General features: G+C 43.3%; 2 protein-coding genes across 5 annotated transcripts in view; both read right to left on the reverse strand.

Annotated features, from left to right (window-relative positions):
* Positions 1-2,883, reverse strand: part of nup58 (nucleoporin 58) — a 31,137-nt gene extending 28,254 nt beyond the window's left edge. For all 3 annotated transcript variants that reach the window (XM_084048798.1, XM_084048797.1, XM_084048796.1), the window contains exons 1-3: positions 2,382-2,883; positions 606-772; positions 210-242 (exon numbers count right to left, since the gene is read on the reverse strand). In XM_084048798.1, coding sequence (XP_083904924.1) covers positions 210-242; positions 606-772; positions 2,382-2,479 — 298 coding nt within the window. In that variant the 5' untranslated portion in view covers positions 2,480-2,883. The remainder of the gene's footprint in view (positions 1-209; positions 243-605; positions 773-2,381) is intronic.
* The window catches only part of mtmr6 (myotubularin related protein 6), a 703,086-nt gene that overhangs the window by 674,773 nt on the left and 2,995 nt on the right, over positions 1-25,318 (reverse strand). Inside the window, exons 2-15 of one of the 2 annotated variants that reach the window (XR_014600128.1) lie at positions 21,250-21,372; positions 13,674-13,836; positions 12,823-12,980; positions 12,389-12,517; positions 11,759-11,893; positions 11,278-11,410; positions 10,026-10,135; positions 9,689-9,814; positions 9,440-9,489; positions 9,050-9,143; positions 8,708-8,814; positions 8,287-8,421; positions 7,060-7,186; positions 5,350-6,399 (exon numbers count right to left, since the gene is read on the reverse strand). Coding sequence is in view for 1 of the 2 variants with exons in the window: in XM_084048793.1 (XP_083904919.1) it covers positions 5,989-6,399; positions 7,060-7,186; positions 8,287-8,421; positions 8,708-8,814; positions 9,050-9,143; positions 9,440-9,489; positions 9,689-9,814; positions 10,026-10,135; positions 11,278-11,410; positions 11,759-11,893; positions 12,389-12,517; positions 12,823-12,980; positions 13,674-13,836; positions 21,250-21,372 (2,001 nt within the window). In the remaining variant the exon portion in view is untranslated. Of the gene's footprint in view, positions 1-4,010; positions 6,400-7,059; positions 7,187-8,286; positions 8,422-8,707; positions 8,815-9,049; positions 9,144-9,439; positions 9,490-9,688; positions 9,815-10,025; positions 10,136-11,277; positions 11,411-11,758; positions 11,894-12,388; positions 12,518-12,822; positions 12,981-13,673; positions 13,837-21,249; positions 21,373-25,318 lie in introns of those variants that run through there. The other variant, XM_084048793.1, reaches the window with a different exon arrangement.

Here is a 25,318-nt window from a genome sequence, read left to right on the forward strand (position 1 = left end):
CATCATGCAGTGATTTTCAATCTGATCCTTCCTTTTGTCATTCATTTCCTAGGCCGGACTCACACAGTCGCGTGAAGTATGCGTCTGAACCAGGCATACACACTCATTAATCCCCCCCCCCCCCCCCCCCCCCAAATTAGTGGGTGTGTATGGGGCGGACGCATGCTTCACGTGACTGTCTGAGTCCGGCCCTAAGAACCAAAACTTACCCAATGTAAGGCCAGTATTGGGAGCAGCTGCACCTGAAACAGAACATTAAAATTTCAAGCAAGGTTTAGGGGTGTAGCAGTTAATCTTGATCTTTTTTTAGCGTTGATTCGTAAAAGAAAATTAAAACTAATATCACATAAAAACATGCTTCTTGCTTATTCAATTAATCTCCCCCCCAAAAAACATTGATAGAGAAATGGCTAATAAAACATTGATAGTTGCACTCTTTAATGCTAGAAGTTTACTTGTGACGCATGTCTAAAATACAGAATACATAGACACTGAAGAGTGTGTGTGTGTGTGTGTGTGTGTGTGTGTGTGTGTGTGTGTGTGTGTGTGTGTGTGTGTGTGTGTGTGTGTGTGTGTGTGTGTGTGTGTGTGTGTGTGTGTAGTACCAGCTGCAGGCGTATTAAACGAGAAGCCCCCAGCAGGTTTCTGACTGAAGAGACTGCCACCGAGGCCCATAACCTGGGTGGTGGTGGTATTGGCGGCAGGGTTGGGCACTGCTGCATTGCCCAAAGCACTCCCAAAACTGAAGCCAGCTGTACTTGTAGCAGGTGCACTAAAGTTAAGAGATGACACACAACAACATCAATGTGTTACAAAGCTTGCCCTCATTCCAAAAGCACTTGATGAGTACTAGTCTAGTATACCTAAGAAAAAAGGGCTTCGTTGATCTATGATCTTCAGTGAAAAATACTGGGAATATTAACAGCGAGGCTTGGGCTAGCCCCATTACGAACCTCTCCCTCCGCTAAACAGCTCCGAGATGAGGTTCCACTAGGATGTCTACCGGGATCGGTGGAACACCTGCAAAGGGTCCGTGGATTGCCGGACCCTTTGGGGTGGCCATAGCTGAATGCTTAGTGAGCCCGCCTAGGGAGCCAGAGGCCCTGGTTGCCCCTGGTTCGATTCCAGACCAGGTCAGCATATGTGTCGATGAAATGAAATTTGTCCCTGAGCAAGACTCTTAACCCCTAATTGCTCACAGGTTCTCGTTGGAAACAAGACCGCAAGGACTTTCATGAACGACCTGTTAAAAGGAATTATCCTTTATCCGGTGTTCCACCGATTCCGGTAGACATCCTACTGGAACCTCACCTCGGAGCTGTATAGCGGGGAGAGAGGTTCGTAATGGGGCTAGGCTTGGGCCGATTTTCAATATGAATTATCATGATACTTCTTCCACTAAAACACCCACTACCCAGCATGGGACCATGTTTGTCATTTATTTACATCTCCATAACGGGGTTCAGTCAGTGTTACTGAGCCCGGCGCTACAGTGCAAGAACTAGCCTTGGAACAAGACTATCATAGATGTATTTAATTGAGTCTGACTTCTATCATAGTCCTGACTCCTGATCCAAGGCTATGCAATAACCAAACAGCACTGAATACACAGCAGTAGTACATTTATAATAGGGGGCCCACAATCAAAATGCACACATTTCTGACTCATTCCATAGTTTACACAGCTGGGGGTGGATGGAACATGTTTATGTACTTCTTGTTTTTGCCTTGTTTTTCTCCACCTCTCTACTACTACTACTACTACTACATATGCTGCAACATTGTCTTAAGGACACTGAACAAAAATAAGTTGTACTCTCAGTACCTCACCTGTACACAAAGTCAAGATGTAACATAAATAAGGTCAAGCCTAGCCCCCCCAAACTGTTTACTGTACATATTTGTTTGTTTTCAAACTGTTTATATGATTTGCATAGTAGTGTACATCTGTCTGTCACTAAGTGTTTCGATGAATTGAGTAAAAAGGCCCCAAAGGAAACGAGCCATATGCTTTCTTGGGTTTTAAATCCTCTTAGCTGACCTTGTATTGAACTGTACTTTCCTGTACTTTTTTGCACACTGCCAATGCAGTATTCAATCAATCAATCAATCAATCAATCAATCAATCAATCAGTAGGACACTCATCAAAGTATTGGCTTCAAACCCCCAAAAATGTCCATGAATTCAAGGCTTCGTGAGGTGTGTAATTGATAGAAGATAAGTCATTTTTATGGAGGACTACTCCTTTAAAACCTAGAGAACATTAAAAAAAACACCATCCCGTCATGCAGCACCAATGCTCTTGTTAATATTATATTTACACTGCAGTTAAAGTCAGTTATTATAACTAAACAGTTCTGTAAGGGTGTTTATGGTTTACCTGCTGGTCGGGGCTCCAAACGCGAACCCCCCTCCGGCGGTGGGAGCACCGAGGGTCCCCGGGGCCGCCGTGACCGTCCCGAAGTTAAAGCCGGACATGGTGCTTCTTTCTTCACCTCACCTAACCTTCACCAGACCGGCGGACATTCAGGGTGTATCAACCCGGGAGAGAAGCACCCAGACCCGGGGTCTGGTGTGTTAGCCTAGGCCGCCTAGCTTAGCTTAGCTCCGCTAGCCTAACCTAGCTTAGCTTAGTTAGCTTAGCTTCGCTAGCTTTGAACGGTGCTGAGAGCGCGAGCCGCCAGCCAGCGCGTGACTGACTTATAAGCGGCCAAATACTTTAGGAAATCATCCTCTATGACGTAACGCTATTTTACAGCGTATTTATTTAGTGCAGTCTGACTCACACTGACCCGTGTATTATCTCAGAGGTATAAACAGTAAAGGAATAGAACGGGTGTTTACTGTCGCACGGTGGACGTTTTTTCCTATTCCGCGCTCGTGCAAAATATTAGAAAACGTTATTTCCTGCTTCTTTTAATGAGCATGCGTGTCGAGGTTGCCAGGTTTTGCGAGAGAATCAAGCAACCAGGTCTATGAAAACAAGCACTTTAAACCTAAGTGCAGTGCAGCTATTTGAAAATAGCAGATCTACAAGCTCACGATGCGACGCGTTGTGAGCTTGTAGATCTGCTATTTTTGAAATAAAATGTGAAGCATTTTGATTTCAAATATAATCAATTTCGAAGATTTTTTTTAAACACTCTATCAACACAGATGCTCCCTGGCACAAAACATTTTGATGAAAATATTTGAGAACCACTGGTTTAAATAAAGGGGGGGAAATGGAAGCAAGCAACCCTACTAGACTTTAGAAACTTTACAGAATAAGAAGCCCAAAGTCACTTATAATAAGCCGACATGGCAACACTGCTGTACAAGTTGTACTGCTGCCCCCCACAGGCAAGGAGGTTATCCTACACTTTTGGATACAGAGGGACCACCAGTAGAGTGCTGGTCTCTCTGTCTTGAGTTGCTGATATAAAAAAAGGACTTGAGAAGTCTTTGAGACCCAGATCTAACAGCTGCTGGCTCTCATTATGAGAACAGGCTGTGTTATACTGTCTCCAGATGACGTCCACACTGACAGTCCGTCTGGATGTTTACCAGCCTTGGATCAAGACGGTCATTGGTCATAATGATATGACAGTCTTCTATCAAGGCTAGATGTTTGCCTGACATTCAACTGCCTCTTAGACCACAATATCCCAAAAAAGAGCACATCAAGAACACGTTTTCTAAGTATTGAGGGTTTAAGTGGTTAACTGTCTGACAATACACATTAACATGAATCCAACACTGATGATACTGCTGCCAAACAAGTCTATGAACTGAAGCCATCTATGAAATCTATTAAAAGGTTTAATCTGCAACATGATGTTACACATACAATACCTCTCTGCTTCAGCTCTGCTCTCAACTAAGGGGTCCTCGGCCTGAAAAACGTTGAATTCAATACGTACAGCACAGAATCTTCAGGCTCAGAGCGGGCCTTTGATTTCCCACCCCTCAAGACCACCATAGCAAAGCAATAAGTACAGGTATGTTGTGTAACACAATATCAAACAAATTAACCAAAAACGTTTGTTTTTATTCATTTATTTTCTTATTCTGTTCATTAATTTTCTATAGTGCTTTTTTAACATTGATAAAAAACAAGCTTTATTTTATTACATATTTTTTTGCTGTCTAAGTGCAGTAAATGCTATATATAGTAATGCAGCGTTCCATGGAGATTTTAGACAATACAGACGTACACCTTGTTTTCCGCTGGGCCACACATGGGACCATGGCGTAAATCAACATGTAAATTACATACAGAGAGACGGCTTCTCCTCGAAAACACACATACGCTCTTATGTACATACTGTATGCACGCGTGTGCAAAATTAACGGCATGCCACCACCATACTCCCACACACATACATACTACGCACTCACCCATGCATGCACACAACACACACACACACACACACACTATCTTTCAGTAACCACTTGCCAGTAGTGGACAGTAACGAAGTACATTTACTTGAGTACTGTAATTAAGTAAAACAAAAAAATAGTATCTGTACTTTACTTGAGTATTTGTATTTTTCGATACTTACTTCTTTGACTCCACTACATTTCAAGGACAATTATTGTCCTTGTCCTTCATTTCTAGGAAGGGAAAAAGTACATTGTGTATGAATTCACCCTATCATAATATAGTGAAAATACATTGCGACGTGACACGTTGTGACCTTGTAGATCTGCTATTTTCACTATTACAGACATTCTTTGGAAATCTTTTGGGAAATGTGAAAATTTCAATGCAGCGATGCATTCATAGTTAAAGAAAATGTACTTTGTAATTTGTATTTTTAAAAGCAAGTATTCCAGTCCTTTAACGCAATACAAAATTTGACAGAGCAACCTTCACTTGTAGTTGAGTAATATTTGACCGGAAGTATCTTTACTTTGAAGTACTGAGGTCGAGTACCAACACTGGCCACCACCATACTCCCACACACACGTAAATCGCACTCACGCACGCACGCACGTGCACATACACACACACACACACACACACACACACACACAATCTTTCAGTAACCCCTTGCACTCGTTCTTGGCCACCGGCTTCGAATGCTATCAATGCACTGAATGGAACATTATCACGTTTTATCAGCCCATTGAATGGGCAAAGTAGGCCGACATACTGACCTACCCGCGATTTATCAGAACATTCACTGGGCGTAATCATGAGATACTGACCTACCCGGAAGCAGAGCATTCCCCACAACATGATTTTACGATTCTGTGCCTATCGGTACATAACTCGGACGGCGCTGGGTAGGCTCAAGCGAACGTGGCAACGTTGGGCATGGCTCGCTCTGTGGTGCTTCACGTGGCTCCAGTTCGATTGAGACTGCACGCCTCCGTCGCGGTCCGAAACCGGAACCGAAACTTAACCCATTAAGGCCTGAGGTTCCGATTCTACAAAATGTCTTCTAAATCCTAACAGTTTTCTGAAAAACCTATGTTTCTATATCAGTGGTGCTCAAACCTTTTCATGTCAAGGACCCCCAAAATGGTATGTATTTGGCCGTGGACTCCCATCTCAACATATGTTGTTCCAGGGACCCCCCAGAAGCAAAGATTTGAGTTAAAAATGTTCGCTTTAAAAGAATATAAAAATATTAATTTGCACACATTTTCTAGATTTTTCAAAAATAGCAGATCTACAAGCTCGTAGCGCGGCACTCTTGTATATCTGCTATTTTTGAATAGCCAAAGTGTAAAATAACGCTTTTTTAGCTCAAATCAAAAAGTGACACAGATGCGTTCCAGGTCTTAATGGGTGAACTTGATATAAGTCATCTCCGTTGGTAGGTCAGTATGTCCTGATAACACCCAATGAATGGTCTGATAAATCACGGGTAAGTCAGTATGTCGCCTACTTCGCCCATTCAATGGTCTGATAAAACGTGATAATGTCCCATTCGATGCATTGATAGCATCAGAATCAGGTGCACGTTCTTGGCTCTGTGCTCCGCCTCCAGTACATCTCAGCAGGTCATGCGCGCCACGCCAAACTCCAGGCTGACCACGGCGGGCTCCTCCTTGCAGGGCTCGCCGTTGTTCTTGTACGTCCCCTCCAGCTCGCCGTAGCTCTGCTTCCGGCTCTCCGTGGCGCTGCTGCCCTCTACTGTCCGCTGCTCCGTGTCCGAGGAGGCGCTGTTCTCCGTGGCCTCCTCGCCCAGCTCCTCTCCCTGGTAGTTGTTGTCCTCCTCCTCCTCCTCCTGCCGCTGCGCCTCCTTGCGACTGATGAGCGGCGCCCCCAGGATGAGGGAGTCCGGGCGTGTTGGGAGGGGGAGGGGCGCGTTGTTGGGGGGAGAAGGGCGGCGGTCCCTGGCCGGAGGGGGCGGAGCCGGGGGGTTGGCGGTCACGACGGGAGTCACGCCGAGCTGGTGTAGCCTCTGGAGAGAGAGAGAGAGAGAGACACATTTGAGGATGCTAGTCTTGCTACTGTAGACTTCTGTTTTTTTAGCAGCACACCAGTGTTGATGTCGTCGACTAAAACTATGTTTTACCTAACCCTAAAACGTTAGTGAGGGACTAGTGGAGAAGAGATCCAGTAGAACTAAAAGACAAGTCATTTTATGTTTCGTTGTGCTCAGGTGTTGTGCTCTGAAAATAGCAGATCTATAAACTCACAACGCGTCGCAGCGCGTTGTGAGCTTGTAGATCTGCTATTTTCAGCATGCACCCAAGTGTAAAATCAGCCATTACGACACCATCAAGGCACCGCCAAAATACATTTTAGTCGACTAAATCAACTGTAGATTTAGTTGACTATAATCTTATGATATTTAATCGACTAAAACTAGACAAAAACTAAAACATTTCAGATTACTAAAATATGAACCAAACTAAATGGACTTTTATTCAAAAGACTATGACTAAACTAAATCAACATTGCTGTCAAAATCAACACTGCAGCACACTACATTGAACTTATCAGACACTTAGTGCGTGTGTGTGTGTGTGTGTGTGTGTGTGTGTGTGTGTGTGTGTGTGTGTGTGTGTGTGTGTGTGTGTGTGTGTGTGTGTGTGTGTGTGTGCGCGCGCGCGCACACCTTCTCTAGTGCATGGAGTGTGTCCTCTGCCTTGCGGCTGTTCTCTCTCAGAGTCAGTGTGGTCTTGAGGATGGACTGACGTGGGTGCATGGAGCGGTCAAACTGGTGGTACATGTTCCTCCAGAACCTAGAACACACACACACACACACACACACACACACACACACACACACACATACACACACATTGATAGATTACAATATATATACTTTCTGTATGACACCTGTGTGTTAGCCTGGTATCCAGCCTGCTTCGCTACGTTCGGCGGACTTTTTTTTCTCTCTTCGCTTCTCAGTCTGGAATGCCTCCTATCTCCAAGGGAGGCGGGACATGACAAACGTTTCGAGTCGTGCCGTGGCTTCTGATTGGTCTGTGGTGCGGGGCGGGACAAAAAAAACAGTGTGATCGTTGTGATTCGTCATTCGTTTGAACAACATCCAATCAGCAACGACGTTGCCTAACGTAACATATGTAGTTCCAGTGTAGTTCTGCAAAACGAGTCAATGGGGTGCATTCCAGACTGATAAGCGGAGAGAGAGAAAAAAGTCCGCCGAACGTAGCGAATCAGGCTGGATCCCAGGCTACGTGTGTGTGACACCTTATTTATTTTTGTTCATTTGGATCCCCATAGCTACTACTTTAGCAGCAGCTACTCTTCCTGGGGTCCACACAGAAATAAATTACATTACTTAACATGAAAACATTTTACATGACAGTATCAGAAAACAGTTAAAAACTTAAAATACAACCAAAATGGTAAAAAAATATTATCAATCTTGATTATATGGTGTAGTAAATCATTGCATAAATGTAACATCTTAATGATACCTCAACAACCATAGTTACACATTCAGGTTTACAAATACAGTTATACTATGTAGAAACATTAAGGCCTGCTCTATTGAGGCCTGCAGTTGTGCACTGCTAGCCTGGGATCCAGACTGCTTCGCTACGTTTGGCGGATTTTGTTTCTCACTCGCTATACAGTCTGGAAAGCCTCCTATCTCCGTGCACAAACGAGTGAAAATGACTCACGGCTTCTGATTGGTCTGTAGGGGGGGCGGGACCAGTGTTGTCCAATGTAAAACTCGAGTCACTTCCTGACTTGCCTACGTCATTAAAATACGAGTCAAATAGGAGGCTGGCCAGACTGATAAGCGAAGTGAGAAAAAGGCTAGTGCACTGCATACTGCACATACCCCCACTATGGAGGTTATAGTACTTACTTGAAGTGGTATGGCAGGGTGGAGGGCTCCAGGACGGGATGGCTCTCAGCGTAGGCAGGGCTGTAGAAAGGGTTCATGTAGTTCTGCTGTTCACTCATCAGGAAGGCCCACAACGAGTGAGTCCGCTCCCTCAAACTGCATGGAGGCACACACACAGAAACAAGACATTTATTCATCATTTACTGCAATTCAGTCCCAAACTGCATCATTCTGGAATTGAGTTTGGCTCCACAGAGCCTGGGTTCCAAGGTAAAACTACATTTAAGATAGGACTTAAAATGAGCCTGTTTGCATAATGGAACTGGTTATTGTGTGTGTGTGTGTGTGTGTGTGTGTGTGTGTGTGTGTGTGTGTGTGTGTGTGTGTGTGTGTGTGTGTGTGTGTGTGTGTGTGTGTGTGTGTGTGTTTGTTTTAGACTCACTGCAGCTCTTCTCTCTGTCTCTGGTTGTTGCCCAGGAAGTTGCCGTACTGGCAGGAATGTACGTGTTCATGTATCTGTAGCAGGAACCACTCACTGTACTCAAATGCCTGAGCACACACACACACGTGCACGCACACACACACACGCGCACAATTAAATACCATATACAGAATATGACAGAAACAAGAGTCAAAATATACATATGTGCACACACACACATGCCTCATCCTAATCCCAAACTCAATCTTGTAATTGTAAGCTTAACTCCTCAAATCCTTTTTAGCCATAAAACCAACCATTTATTTTGTACGCACGCACAAATACACAAACACACACACACACCTGAGGGAACTGTTCGGTGAGCTGCCAGACACACTCCAGGAACTGTGTAAAAACAGGAGAAACCTCCTTAGGGTCTCCATCCAGCTGGTCACACCTGACAAAGAGCAAAGGGGCAGAAGTTTAATCACTGAAACCCTCTATATCAGTGGCTCTCAAACCTTTTAGCTCCAGAAAATATTTTCATGTCAAGGACCCCCAAATTGAAATGTATTTGGCCACAGACCCCCATCTGAAAATATGTTGCATCAGGGACCCCCATACAAAAATATTCCAAAGATTTATATGACGATTAAGGTTCAAAATAGTTTTAGCATTCCTTTAAAGATTACAAATCAGTATCATGTGCTTCTCAGTAATAAGGACTAATAAAGGTTTAATAATGTCTCTCACCTGTCTGCAAACTTGTGGCCAAAGGAGATCCAGTCTTTCTCTATCAGCACCTGGAAGAGAGATTGCATTAATCACTTCAATTATCCATACATAACCACTTAAACCCAATACAAAACTATATTTGATATCAAAGAATGGAACTACATAATGTATTAGAATGTTACTGTTGACAGTTTGAATCTGTGGTTGTGGGTGCGTGCGTGTGTGTTTGTGTATGCATGTGTGCGCATCTGTGTGTGATTGTGATACCATTAAACCCTTGATAGTGCGGTAGTAAGGGTCCATCAACAAGGCCCCCAGAGAGCAGACTTGGGCTGTTCTGTCCCATCCGTCTGAACAGTGGACCAGCACACTGGCCCCTTCCACTGTCACAGCCTGCAGGGGACAAGGACACACTATTAACCACTTAAACCCTATACACTTCCACTGTCACAGCCTGCAGGGGACAAGGACACACTATTAACCACTTAAATCCTATACACTTCCACTGTCACAGCCTGCAGGGGACAAGGACACACATTAAACCACTTAAAACCAGTGGTGGAAGAAGAGAGGTGAAGAGAAGTGGGGAGCAGTGGACTCGCACCTTGGTGAGGAAGATGGCCGCGTCCACGACGGCCTTGATATGTCTGAGCCAACCACTGCTCTCCAGACCCATCAGGTAGTCACTCATAGAGAGAGGGCGAACGCCCATCACTGAGAGAGAGAGAGGACATAGAAAAGATGGTGAGACACCTGAGCAAATGACTGACATTTGCGAGAGGTCAGTCATGTACAAACCAATTGTCCACATTCACACACACCGGCCATTTTGCTCTTATGTAACTCTCTCTAGCTGCGATGTAAGGACGCCCTGTGATTATGGTCATTGGCCGTGTAATAAACTATGAAAGAGACTTTTACTTTGTGAAATATAAGCATTAGATTCTTCTTCTTTTGGCTTTCCATAGTGGATCATCAATTTCCATCTGCTTCTGTTCTCTGCATCTTCCTCGCTCCCTGCAGCCACCTGCATGTCCTCTCTCACGACATCCATAAACCTTCCCCTTTGGCCTTCCTCTTCTCCTCTTACCTGGCAGTTCCATCGTCATTATCCTTCTCCCAATGTACCCCTCATCCCTCCTCTGCACATGTCCAAACCATCTCAACCTCGCCTCTCTTGTTTAATCCCCAAACCGTATAACCTGGCCTGATCCTCTAATGTAGTCATTTCTGATCTTGTCCTGCCTTGTCACTCGTTATATAATATAATATACATAGGATGTTGTTTACATCTGTTATAACATGTCAGTAAACCAAAGAAAAGTATGTAGAGTATATATGATGTGTAATATGTAAAAAGGGTAAACTTGTCTGCGGCCCGGCTCCAAAGTAGCCTGACAGCGAGTCGCAATCCCGACAGCCTTTGCTGCGTGTCACTCCACATCTCTCGCTCCCCATTTCCTGTCTAGCTACTGAACTATCAATAAGTAGTGCGGATGCGCCTTATAATCCGATGCGCCTTATATATGTATCAATATTGGTTACCTTGGTTTCCGCACTATAAGGCGCACCGTCAGTGCGCCTTATAGTGCGGATGCGCCTTATAATGCGGTGCGCCCTATATATGAAAATAATACATTTATTGAAGGTGCGCCTTATACTCAGATGCGCCTTATAGTGCGGAAAATACGGTAAAAAAACAAAACAAAAACGTGTCTGCAAAGTTCTCAGATTACTAGATGGGTGGGGCTTACTACTACATCAGGACTAAACAGAGAGTCACAACGTTTTTAAACACAAATGAGTGTGTATGTGTGTTGCAGTGTGATCATAGTGTGTGTAGACTAGCCTCCCACCTTCCAGTAACTTCTGCAGACTGGCTCTCATAACGTGGATGTTCTCAATTCCCACAAACTGGAAGCGGATGTTGGAGTAGTTGTCCTCGTTCTCGTAGCCTTTACCTGCGGCCCGGTTCGCCATCGCGTTCAACTGGGGGGGAGGGGAAGATTATTCAGGGCCCATCAGACAGGATGCGTTTTGCAATACAGAGCAAAACACTTCATTCACATCAATAAGAATTACACAAAAGAGCCTAGGCACCCATCTGCTAATATACATACTGTATTATCAGACCACAACACTGCTCTGAGAAAAACACATTTTCATTTATATTTGTCCTTTATTTTGAATCATTTTCACATTTTACTCACAAAATATGTAATCCATTTAGATTTACATTGATGATTTTAATTTCAATTTTTAATGTGCCACCCCGATGGGCATGAATACGAAACCATGCTAAATGTCCCGATGAGAGACTGTATTGGATTGGCTGACCTTAGGCCTGGTGTCCATGACGTAGACGAAGCGGCTGTTGTGATTGGCCCTGCTGATTGCCTGCAGCAGGCCCTCGTCCTCCAGGCATCGCGCGCTGAACCCAGAGAGAGGCTGACTGCATCGGCACACCGCCGCCTGGTCAACGAGTACAGAACACAATGATCATAAATCATCATATAGTCAGTGTCAGGCAGAAACCTCGCATCTCCATATACCGTAGCACCATTTTATGTTTTCTTCATAAACTAATACCCATTTTATACTTTAGTCATATGACAGTGTTGCGTGAAAGTAGTCAAAATAGACGATCTACAAGCTCACAATTGGCTATATTTTTGCCATTTTCTGAGACTTAACAAGAGCTTGTGACTTTAGTGTCTTTTGTGACATTAGATCCATTGGAAGACGGGTCATTTATTTTTCTTCTATTTCTTGAAAAGTAGCGCTTTTGTACATACAAGATTTCCACCGGACAGTGACAATATCCACAGTAAAAGCAATGACCTGATGTGTTTTTAGTGATTATAATACATTTTGTAATAGACATAAACCACCCCACAATAATCCACTAAAGCAGTGGTTCTCAAAGTGGGTAACAAAGGGTGTAGGATGCAGGGCTTCATAAAGTACCTTCTTCTCCTGGTAGAAGTACGTCAGCACTGGGAAACGTCCTTTGCTCCTGAACTTGGAGCTCCCCACGATGATGGGTTTACTAGCCGTGATGGGAACGTACAAGTCCCTGGGATATGTCTCACACACCTTCAAAGCACACGCACACGCACACACGCACACACACATCTGTATTACTATAATTGTGGGGACAAACATTTTAGGATGGCAATTTTATGAATGCCATTTTACCATTTTGGAGGGATCGTTTGAACCATACTGTAGGTAATATAACGTGATGTCATTCAGAGCTTCGGAAAAGCAATCTCAGAACTTTTCCTCGGAACCTATTGGCCTTAACTCCTCCCCCCTAACCCTAAGCAGCAATCAGCAGCTGGTTGAAGTTGAAAACTGAATTTCCCCCCTCGGGATCAAATAGGTGTAAAAAGTATTACCTTGTAGTCTCGGTTGACGTCGGTGAGTTGCCATTGGTCACATGGGACGCCCATCCTCTCAAACTCCGACCCCAGGTCGATGAGCTGCCAGCCCTCCTCTCTCTGCTGGTCGTTCTGTTTGGGGTTGTAGGAGAAGGCGTACAGCTCCTCGTACGCCACTAGAGGGAGACACATAAGCAGAAGTATGCTAAAAGGCTTTCACTGTATCTTCAATATTTCCATACTTGCTTCTGCATCTCCTACCCCCGTGATTCTCAAACTTTTCAAGGACCCCCGAATTGATGTGTGTTTGGCCATCTGAAATTATTTTGTGCCATGGGAGCCCCCATGAGAGATTTGTGTTGTAAAACTTCTTCAAAACTATTTCAATGTTTTTCACAAAATGTTTTGAAAATAGCCAATGTAGAGAGCTTGTAGATCGGATATTTTCGCTATTTCTTACTTATTTAAAATGTTTTTTTTTCCTGATTTTTGAAAAAGTTTTGAAATAAATAATTAAAAGGTTTTTAGGAAATGTAAAAGAAAAGAAAAATGGGATATTTGCAGTACTCGTGATCCATCAAAATACTATCCCCCACAAAACATGGCATTCAGTTTACATGTATACATTTACACTCAAAGGACCACTATGGAAATAAGCTCTCCAGCTTTGTGTGGGTCCGCCCCCCCCCACCTTATGAGGGATATATGTACAATTAAATGGTCATGTATGTACACGTTTTGTCAATAAAAACTTAAATCAATCAAAATAATTAAATAATAACCACACACACACACACACACACACACACACACACACACACACACACACACACACACACACACACACACACACACACACGTGTACGTACCAGGCCGTAGCAGGCGTAGCAGGGAGCTGTAGATGTCATGGCAGTCCCTCTCTCTTTGCACCACAAAGTGGACCACCCTGAAGTTACGACACTGGATGAGCAGCGGACAGCCCGTGGTGGTCAGGGACTGCTTCTCCACAGACGCTATGTGGTGGTGCAAGATCTACCAGAGAGAGTGAGCACAGGGGTGGAAAACAGTGGTCCGTTAATCCAGTGGTTTTCAAACGTTTTCATGTCAAGGACCCCCCAAATTGATGTGTAATTGGCGGCGGACCCCCACCTGAAAATGTTTTATGTCAGGGATCCCCAGAGGAGATGATTTATGTAAAAACAAAATCAAAATTATTCATAATTTTCCAAACATTTTCGATATTTCTCAAATATTTGCAAAATTAGCAGAGTTTTTAGCTCAGTTTCTATATTGTTTACGATGTTGAATCGATGACCAAAATAAAAGTGAAAAATAGCCAATCTACAAGTTCACGTATCACGTTGCGAAGCTTGTAGTAATAAGATAACAGGGTGCTCGGGTGGCGCAGTGGTAAAGTGCCCGAAATGAATCGACCGCAGTGAATCTGGCTTTGTCAAGCGTCTATACGAACATAATTGGCCTGTGTTCAGGGCAGGGAAGCCGGGCGGGGAGGGTGATATTTATCACTGCAAGTACAGTACACCTAGGAGTGTTGGGCGGGAGGAGTAGGATGGAGGCTCTCTACGTCCTCTCGGTAGGGGCTCCTCACTGGCATGTGAGCCAGTAGGATACAACAGCAGCGACAACACAGAGAAATGTATGTGGGGATTAACCTATTAAGACCTGAAGCCGATTCTAGAAATGTCTTTTAAATTCCAACAGTTTTCTGAAAAACCTATGTCTATATCAGTGGTGCTCAATCTTTTTCATGTCAAGGACTCCCAAAATGATATGCATTTGGCCACGGACCCCCATCTCAAACTATTTTGTTCCAGAGACCCTCAGAAGCAAGGATTTGAGTTACAAATGTTCGCTTTAAAAGAATATAAATATATTAATTTGCACACATTTTCTCGATTTTTCAAAAATAGCAGATCTACAAGCTCGTAGCGCAGCACTCGGTGCCGCGCTATGAGCTTGTAGATCTGCTATTTTTGAATAGCCAAAGTGTAAAATAATGCTTTTTAGCTCAAAACAAAAAGTGACACAGATGCGTCCCATGTCTTAATGGGTTAATTAAAGGGATATTTCACTTTCAAAAAAACTTTGGGTCATTTTATCGTCTACTCAGGCTTTTGTGAGCCCCCCAGACAGTTTTTAAGTCGCTTGATTTAGTATTTAGATAGTGATAATCATTTTATCAGACACGCCCCCTTCCTATACAAACCCATTATAACTTCAAACTCAATCCAACCCTGTTAGATTAATCAAAAACACCCGTCCTTGTTTCTGGTGATTCACCCTGCCCTCCACCAGAAAGGCAGCAGGGCCTGACGGCGTGTCGCCTGCCACCCTTAAACACTGTGCCGACCAGCTGGCACCAGTCCTCACTTCCATCTTTAACCAGTCCTTGCTACACTCTATCGTGCCTGCTTGTTTTAAGTCTGCAGTGATCATCCCAGTCCCAAAGAAGAATAACAACATCACCTGTCTTAATGATTATAGGCCTGTTGCCTTAACATCGGTCATTATGAAGGTTTTTGAGCGGCTGGTGTGTAGATTAATGTCCAGCATCTCACTTGATTCCCATCAGTTTGCCTATAGGGCAAATAGAAGTGTTGACGATGCAGTGTCCTTGTGTTTGCACTCTATCCTTCAACATCTGGAAACCAGGGTTGTGCCTGTATATGCACGTATCTTATTTGTCGACTACAGTTCTGCGTTTAACACCATCGTTCCTGTTAAGTTGATCCAAACCCTACAGGAACTGGGTGTTAAACAATCCATTTGCAAATGGATTTATGACTTTTTAAGTGACAGAAAACAAGCTGTCAAAGTCGGCAAATTAATCTCACAATCCAAGGTTTTGAACACAGGTGCCCCCCAGGGCTGTGTTCTTTCTCCTTTTCTATATTCTGTCTACACATATTTTTGTCAATCACACACTAATTCTGTCCTGTTGTTTAAATTTGCAGATGACACCTCTGTGGTAGGCCTAATCACAAACAGTGATGAATCTGGCTATCGCAATGAGATAGATGACCTGGTGAGGTGGTGTGAGAACCATTATCTCATACTTAACATCTCAAAAACCAAAGAGTTGGTTGTTGACTATAGGAGAAAGAATAAAACCTTCCTTCCTCCTCTCTCCATAAATGGAGTAGAGGTTGAGAGGGTCTCCTCGTTCCGGTTCCTCGGAACTACCATCCACGAATCCCTATCATGGGAACTCAACACCAGCCTTAAGGTCAGTAAATCCCACCAGCGTCTCTACTTCTTGCGGCAGCTTAGAAAGTTCAAGGTCAGTAAAATAGCTATGATACATTTCTATAGGTCAGTCATTGAGAGCGTGCTCACCTTTTCCATGCTTGTCTGGTACGGCAATACAACCGCACAGGACAAGACACGGTTGGAGAGGGTTACACGTCAGGCAGCTAGGATAATTGGTTCGAGCCTTCCATCGCTGTCATCACTCTATCCCACTAGATTGGTGAAGAGGGCTAAAAAAATCATAGCCGACCATTCCCATCCAGCCCATTACCTTTTCAATCTCCTCCCATCAGGTAGGAGATATGGCAGCATTGGGAGTAGAACCTCCCGTTTTAGAGACAGCACATACCTCCAAGCAGTCAGGCACCTTAACGACACTCTTGCACTACAAACACAAACTAGACGGTATGCACTTTAATTATGCACTTTAAAAATTGCCACATAATTGCACTAAGCAGTTTCTTCTACTGTCTGTACTGTATACATGAGCCAAAGCTGCAGCTTGGTCCTGGTTTGGTTCTGTTTCTTGTGTCTCTTTTTGTTCTTGTCTTTGTGCTGTTGTTTATTGTGTTGTCTTGTATGTGAGAGGAAGCACCAAGACAATTTCCTATCAAACTTGTTTTGAAATGGCAAATAAATAATTGAACTTGAACTTGAACTTGAACTAATACGTGAGGGGGGCGTGTTTTTTCGAATATTTTTTTCATTTATTTTATTTAATCTTTTTATTGTATTTAATTTTTTTCATTTTCCAAAAATAAATATTAAAAATAAATGAAAAAAGTAATTGAAAAAACACGGCCCCCTTGCGTATTAGGAGGGCAGGGTGAGTCACCAGAAACAAGGACGGATGTTTTTGATGAATCTAACATGTTAAAAATTGAGTTTGAAGTTATAATGGGTTTGTATAGGAAGGGGGCGTGTCTGATAAAATGAATATCAAATATCTAAATAATGAATCAAGAAACTTAAAAACTGGGGGGCTCTCAAAAGCCTGAGTAGACCATAAAATGACCAAAAGTTTTTTTGAAAGTGAAATATCCCTTTAACTGGCATGACGACTACATTGGGGAGACAAATAACTATGACTATACTCTAAATTAGCAAAATAAAAAAATAAATACAAAAGAGTGGAAAAGAAAACATTTCAAGGGCAAACATTTCAAGGAAAGTTCCAGAAAGACTCGACAATCTGGTCCACATTATTATACAGTGGTGATATTGAGGGAACAGCAGGTAAGGAGGACAATGAATGCATCACATGAGCATATTCACGTCTATAGTGGGTTCAGCAAGAAGTCCAACCCCGGGAGAAACATCATAAACATGCACATTCATCAGCATGAGTAATGATTAGCAGAACATCCTGACACACACACGCGCCCACGTGCACGCGCACACACACACACGTGCGCTACCATGGCCCTTTCAAAACGCCCACTTAAAATGCTGATCTCACCAGCTGTTGAGTCACAGGCTTTATTCGATATTTTACGAGCCAGAACCAACGTGCTGAGACACTTATAGACTTAATTCTGAATGGTCTCCTCCTGCACGAGCACGCACACGCTCACGCACAAACACGAGCGACGCCATAGGTCCCACTGCAGAGCCTGCACACTAAACAGGCCTCCTAGAACAACACATGACAGGAGCCAGCCTTCATTCTCTTTGCTCAGCACATTAAATAGGAAGGAAGGAAGGTGAAGGCAGAGGCCAGGCTGTCAGTAGTGTTTCAACACAGGCTAGCTTATATTCCACACAAACAACTAGAAACCTTCACAGAGCTCCTTTACTGAATGAAACACTGAAGGTGTTTTCACTCGGTATGAAAAGAAACAATGGTGGTACTTGGAAAAACAAGAGCAGAATGGGAACCACAGTGGGGTCCGGAGACCCCCCGGGGGTACTTGAAGTGGTTCCAGGGAGTCCTACAGCTAAATGAGCTCAATATGGCTTCACAATCACGTTAACCCTAGTTTAGAACACGCATTAGATCAGGGGTGATAAAACTTTGATGTTGGAGAGGGCCACTATATTTCCACACTCACTCCAGAGGGCCACATTGCATATGCTGTACAGAAAACTCTTATCGCTGTATTTTAACTCTTTTTCGTCATTTCGCCATTCTATGTCACACAAAAGTAGCAAAAATAGTTGATCTACAAGCTGAAAACGTGTCATGCGACGCGTTTTCAGCTTGTTTCAATTTCAAATGCATTTATTGTAGTTATACTTATTTTAATTTTTTGAACTTAAATACAAATACATTGGACATTAAAAAGACAATAGAATTTTAATACTTGTCATTAAGCTACAGTACTAATATAGACTAATAGAGTAGCTGAAATCAATAATATATCAGTATTCCGAATATTAACCTGCGGGCCGCATTAAGTGAAGGTGGGGGCCGCATGTGGCCCCCGGGCCGCCAGTTGCCCATGTATGCATTAGAATGTCACCTAAACCCTAACAGCTGCCCCCACTGAGCGTTTATCATAACCTGAGAATAATCTGAGCAGCTATAAGCTGGGTGAAGCTGAGATCATCAGTCCAGCATCATGGGCACATTTGAAAGACACTTTTATGCTAGGCCACGACTTCTCAAGCACCGGGGAGCACCAGGGGCCAAATGGATCCTTGCAGGGCTCTAACTCTCAGGGCTTCTCATGTGGGTTGAAAGTGATGACAGTGAATTGACAATTTAAGGAATGTTAACACCTTTTTAACACACACAAAAGACAATAAATTAAATGAAATTAGACTATTACTGCACCCAAAGTAATCAACAAACTGTACTATAAAAACTGGTCAAACATTGGCCAAATTGTCAAATAATATATATATTTTTTTTTTCTTTTTGCGAGGCGTTGTGAGCTTGTAGATCGGCTATTGTCACTACAGTATATTTAACTGTGGAACCGAGTTAAACAAAATGTAATGCCTCAACTCCAACATTCCAAGTGCTTGTCAGGGTGGGGGTTCCCAGTTCCCAGTGGGGGGGGGGTCACCAGTGGGGGGTCCCCATTTTCCAGTGGAGGGGTGCCCAATTCAAATATGATTTATTTGGGGGGGGGGGGTCACGGTCTAAAAAGGTTGAGCATCACTGTGCTACCTGTTGGCATTTCTTTAGCCTGTACATCCTCCATGCCAACAGGTTGCCATGGCTGCATTAAACCTGGGTCAGGTTACCGTAGCAACAGGTACAGCCACTGGATGCAATGTGTTGTTGACCCAGTTCCCACAGTGCTGAAAACACTTAGGACCCTATTCTCGCCGGTGCCTTGCCTTACCCCATTACCCCTAAACTTCTTTGCCATTTTTTACTCTTATTAAAAACATTTTCAAATAGTTAAACTAGCCGATCTATATCGACACGTTGTGAGCTTGTAGATCGGCTATTTGAACTCTTTGAAAATGTTTTTAAAAATAGTAATAAATGGCAAAGTAGTTTAGGGATATTGGGTAATGCACTGGTGAAAATAGGGCCCCTCGCCCTATTCCCAGACAGGACAGACAAGACAGACACCGACGGTGCGAGCTGATAGCCCAATGGTTAGGGTGCGTACCACACTCTAATTAGGGATGCACAATATTGACAATTTGGCCGATATCCAATTACCGATTGATAGCACGGTCAAATCGACCGATACAGATACCATATCTGTTTCCAGTAGGGATTACGCCTGTTGTACAGTAAGTGTGATTCCGGGAGCAGATCCAGAATTTTTATTGCCTGATTTGTTAGGCCTACTATTAGTCCAAACAACTTAAATGGACAATTTTTATTTAAAACATTTCCAGCTTTTTGACCCTTTTGAAGGTTTTTGAAAAACAAAGATTGAATCTGCAGCCTTCAATCATCACAAAAAGGCTTTTTCAGCTTCACATTCAAACATCGTACAAAAAATCTCTGTACGTCGGGCGCCCACTGGACTAGCTAGCGGTCCAGGCGCATACCACATATGCTGGTAATCCAGCGTATTGTGTCCCGCGTTCGACTCCCGATCCCGACGATCTTTGTTGTGTGTCTCCCCCCATCTCTCCCCCAATTTCCTGTCAGCCTACTTTCCTTTCAATAAAGGCAGAAAAAGCCCCCCAAAAATCTTTATATCGAGAACCGTCCGACTGTCCGACTTCAAACTCGGCAAACACGTCGTTCGCGGCGACTTGAGGGAGTGTCATGCCCGCCGCCGGCGAGTCTGTCGGATAGGCTTTGTCCACAACCGCCGATCTGTCCGATGTGCCAGATCGGCGAAGAGCCTCCAGTAGGACGAAGGCTCTATGTCCTGCCGGTGGGGGCTCCTCACTGGCAGGTGAGCTAGTAGTGTATAACAGCAGTGACAACACACAGAATGTGTGTGGGGAGGAATTCATTGGCATAACAACTAAATTGGGGAGAAAAGGGGCTAAAAATAATTGGCTACTCTAAATTGAAAAGAAAAAATCACACCCTGTGTGAAGGAAGCGGTGCCTTTGGGGCGGGGCTTAACTCATTTCAGTTCGTCCCTATTGGTGGTCTGAGTCCACGTACCAAATTGTTACTTGGTAGCATGCTGCAAACTGGAATGATGGCTGTTTACAGCCCAGCCAATGGGCAGACAGAGGGGGCGGGGCTTAAGTAATTACAGTTTGTCCCTATTGGTGGTTTGAGTCCATGTACAAAATTTGTACTCCGTAGCATGCTGCGAACTTGAGTTATGGCTGTTTGAAGGCCAGCCAATGGGAAGACAGAGGGGGCGGGGCTTCAGCAATTCATGCTGGTCCCTATTGGTGGTCTAAGTCCACATACCAAATGTGGACTTGGTGGCATGCTGCAAACTGGAGTTATAGCTGTTTAAAATCCCGTGCTCATACGGGCGCTGGGGGTCCCTGGACCCCTCTTTGATAACTTCAGCAATGCATGCTCGTCCCTATTGGTGGTCTAAGTCCACATACCAAATTTGGCCTTGGTGGCATGATGCAAACTGGAGTTATAGCTGTTTAAAATCCCGTGCTCATCCGGACACGCGGACGGACGGACGGACGGACGGACGGACGGACATACGGACAAAGTCAAGCTTAGAGCGGTTGGCACCGCTAAAAATATAATAATGATAATTGGTTCGGAGGAAAGCATGAAAAACACGTCCATGAAACCTATAGAGAGGCTGACAGTAGTACTCGCTCACTCACCCATATCTCCTGAGAGCCGGCGGTTGAGCTGCTCTCTACGAAGATGAGGTGTGTGGCGGTCAGGTACAGCGTTCCACTGGTCCACTTGTTGCTGAAGCGGTCCAACAGACGCACCTGCTCTACCTGCAAGACAAGACAGGTGGATGGAAGAAAAATAATACATTAATACAAAATGTAGTTTTTGTCAGGCCAAGTTTTAATCTGCCATTTGTGAAAGAGCTCTGTTTTAAGAGCAGATATTTCTGTTCCTGCTGTTCTCATGAAGACAACCAGTTGAAGATATTGCAGATTGAGGCTTTAACCTTTGCTTTTACGAAATTAAACACTAACTAATAAACCGTCTTTAATCTATTTCATTGCTCGTTTGACCACTTCAAATACTCTTTCATCTTAAAATAACAAATAACCAGAAAATAGCCCATATCTACAAGCTCACAACGTGACACGTTGGTGTGGGAACATCTCTAGATTCTGCCCCCGTCTCTGATGCCACCTGGACTTCTCTCATCTGCCACCATACAGTCAGTGACCACACACATGCACACATGACATGACATAATGCCCATGCCCACACACAGCTGCTCTGACAGTGAGACAACATGTTTCAATGCCTTTGAATATGTAACTTCTTCAGAAATGTACAGAACATAGAGAATGTGAAAAATAAAATCATCCTGTTTCCCCCCACCACACACCCACACACGTACGTACGCGCAAATAACACGAAAATGCATCACATGCATAGATAGCGGACAGATCTTGCTAGTCACCTTCCCATTCCCAAAGGCCCATTCTGAGACAAGAAAAACCCTGGTCTTGTGCACACACACGCACACACACACACAGGAAAATATTGACTCAGTTAGTAGTCTTTACATAGGGGGAAAGTTATGGGTCATTGGCTACAACACGCAGTTGTACAACCTTTGGAGTTCACTCCATGTGTTCAGTGTTCAACTTGTTTACACTATTACCTACATATCTGTAATCTGTCCCTCCCTTTTATTTATTCTTTTTATTTCTTTTTTTTCTCACTCTCCTTTGTTTATTGTATTGATTGTGGTGTTGTGTCGGTACCTTTGGTTAGTTGTTATTTTGTGTCGTTCAGTGTCAGCCCTTCGGGCTGTTGTATTGTAAAAATCACACCCAGTGTGAAGTGAGTGGTGCCTTCACTCCTGTTTGTGTTTAATTAGTGTAACTGGTTGCATCTTTGTGTTGCAATCAGCTGCAGCTGTTGAGGCCGTGCTCATCCGGACAAACAGAAGTCAGTCCTTGTGAGTGGTTGGCACCACTCAAAAAACAAAAGTGTAAACAATTAAATAAAATATTAATCACAAAAAATAATAATATATATATATATATAAAATGATGCTGCATCTGTGTGATGCTAACATTCACTATCATCATGGTATTCAGACATTGCTGTGGTCAGAAAACACTGTGTTGTGGTCAACTTCACACAAAATAAACACTTATAATAATATGCAGCCTACGTTCATTTTGCTGAGCAAGATCAGGGCCAAATTGAAAATCTTGAAAGTGCGTTTGCGGCCCACCCATCTAACCACGTATTACTTAAATTAAGACCTGAGGCGATTCTTTAAAAAAATCTAAATCCTAAAATATTTTTTCACGATTTTTCAAAAATATATTTTTGAATAGCCAAAGAATCTAAAGTGACACAGATGCGTTCCAGGTCTTAATGGGTTAACACTAAGTTAAGTGGTCAGATGGGTGGGGCGCGTGCCTTTTCAGAAATGTTTATATACAATGATAGATTTAATGAATGTAATTCAATGACCAGTGATCAATCCTCCACTGTCTTAGTGTCGCTACACTTCCCTCTCACTGGCTGATATGATGAAATGCTCAGTCCTATCTGTCTCTCAGCGACAAACCAGCAACAGTCTCTGCTGTAAAGAAAGAGCTGGCAAGAACACAACACACTACAGGAAGTGACTGGCATGAGTCACACTGAAAGAGACGGGGAGAGTGAGATGGGGACAGAGAGAGAGTGAGATGGGGACACAGAGAGAGAGAGAGAGAGGCCTGTCACAATTATTACATTATCACCTAATCGCAATTATTTGAGATAATCACAGTTATTTTTGGCATGATCGTCATAATCATTCACCCATGTTGAAAAGTGAAATATTTTCAGAAATAGCAGATCTACGAGCTCACAACGTGTCGCATCGTGAGCTTGTAGATCGGCTATTTCCACTATTATGCAACAGATTGTGAGTATAAAATATTAAATATGCCGTATTTTAGCCATAATGCGAGGCAATATTGATTTTTCGTACATTATTGATTTTGATTATTGGTATCAGTCATTGTCAGTCATTTCTTTGTGTATTCAAGTTTTTGTCATATCTGGCCCCCTGCAACTTTTGTTTACAAGGCTTAAAAGCCACACGGTAATTGCAATTATTTGTATGACCGATTAATCATCAAGTAAAATGTCATAATCGTGACAACCCTAGAGAGAGAGACGGAGAGAGAGACAGAGACAGAGAGTGAGAAAGAGAACTTGAGAGACCTTAACAAAAGGTAGAGGTAAGATCCATGTTATGGCCATTGTGTGGCTCCTGAAACGAAACAAAGATGATGATACCTGGCTGGAAGGTAAAGCTAGGCGTCACTCACAGCAACTCAACAGATCCACTATGCCATTCACTGTTCCTCTCTAACCCAAGGGAGGGCAGAACTATCACAATAACACATCACAACCGTCTCCCCTGTCAGAGCATTGAGAGCATCCTCCAAGCTGTTCCCACGTGTACATGGTATAGTAGTTACTAGTATACAGTGTACACATATTTGTGTACATTTTGCTTCTTGCAAAAAATTACGATCAACTAAGTGGATCATGGAGATTTTTCTGGGCAAGAAACAGAATTGAGGGTGTACGTGGAGACACAACGTGTGTGAGACATGTTACTGACGCTGAGGAAGAAACGCGTTTGTGTGCTGAAGCATGCATACGGTGAGAGACTATTTTGGTTGAAGTTAAAGACGCACTGAAGTGACATTTTCGGTCATTTTATTTTGAAGGTTCAGCCCGAAACGTCGGCTCAACGACTCTAAACCAATCAGAAGGTCCCATCCCTTCAGGCTATGGGACGTTGGATCTCAATCACTTCAGCCGTGCTGGCACACGGCTAGTGTTTGTTTACAAGTGAGAGAGAGACGGCCAGTGAAGCACGTTTGCTACTACCTGGCTTATTTCTAACCTGTAATGTTTTCAGATACATATTTTAGTGTGCAGATGAAGTTTAAAATGAGTAATACACTCATCTTCAATGAGATTCAAAACGGAGTATCTCTGTAATTAAAATCAGCTGTGTTTGAAGAACGTGCAGCTATGGGAATCAAACAGGTGCATGTAATCAAGATTCATTTATATTCGTGAAGGCTGTATTATGTCATCACGCAGCACGTTTTCGTTTACAGGAAGTAATTAAGATTGGCTTTTTAGGGACTTTAGATGTAAAAATACACAAAAATGTTTTTTTTTCTTTTTTTTTTTGCATCTATTGTTAGGTATACCCATATGATGACCACGGATATGCTCTAAAAGTGTGAAAAACATATTTTTCATTTCACTACACCTTTAAGATACTGTAGAAAAGAGTCATCTTAGACAGCAACCCTCCCCTGGCCTATTACCATGGCTTGGCTCCACCCCTCTCACCTGCTCTCACTCACTCCTCAATCAATGGCCTGCCACTATATAAACTGCCTTTCAGTTCAGTTTAGCAGCAGCAGGAGCAAGACTACACATGAGAGCCCTATTGTCCTGGAGTCTCAGCCAATGGTTATGCGTCACTGAATAAAAAAACATAACCGTGAAGCCCCATCACCTCCTTGCTCAACAATAACTCATGTGTGTGTGCAACGGAAATAAATGGCTTAAACGGAACTTGTTTGTCAAACATTCTTGCCGATGTGCCAGGATGTTAAATAGCCTGTGAACCAGAACTCTACCTTACAGATACGTTACTGCCATTTGTGGGTGGCATTGTTGGCAAAATGTTCTTTGAAGAGCCCAACCACAAAGACACAT

Source organism: Gymnoscopelus microlampas (genome assembly GCF_963454915.1).
Source record: "Gymnoscopelus microlampas genome assembly, chromosome: 22".
Classification (NCBI taxonomy): Eukaryota; Metazoa; Chordata; class Actinopteri; order Myctophiformes; family Myctophidae; genus Gymnoscopelus; species Gymnoscopelus microlampas.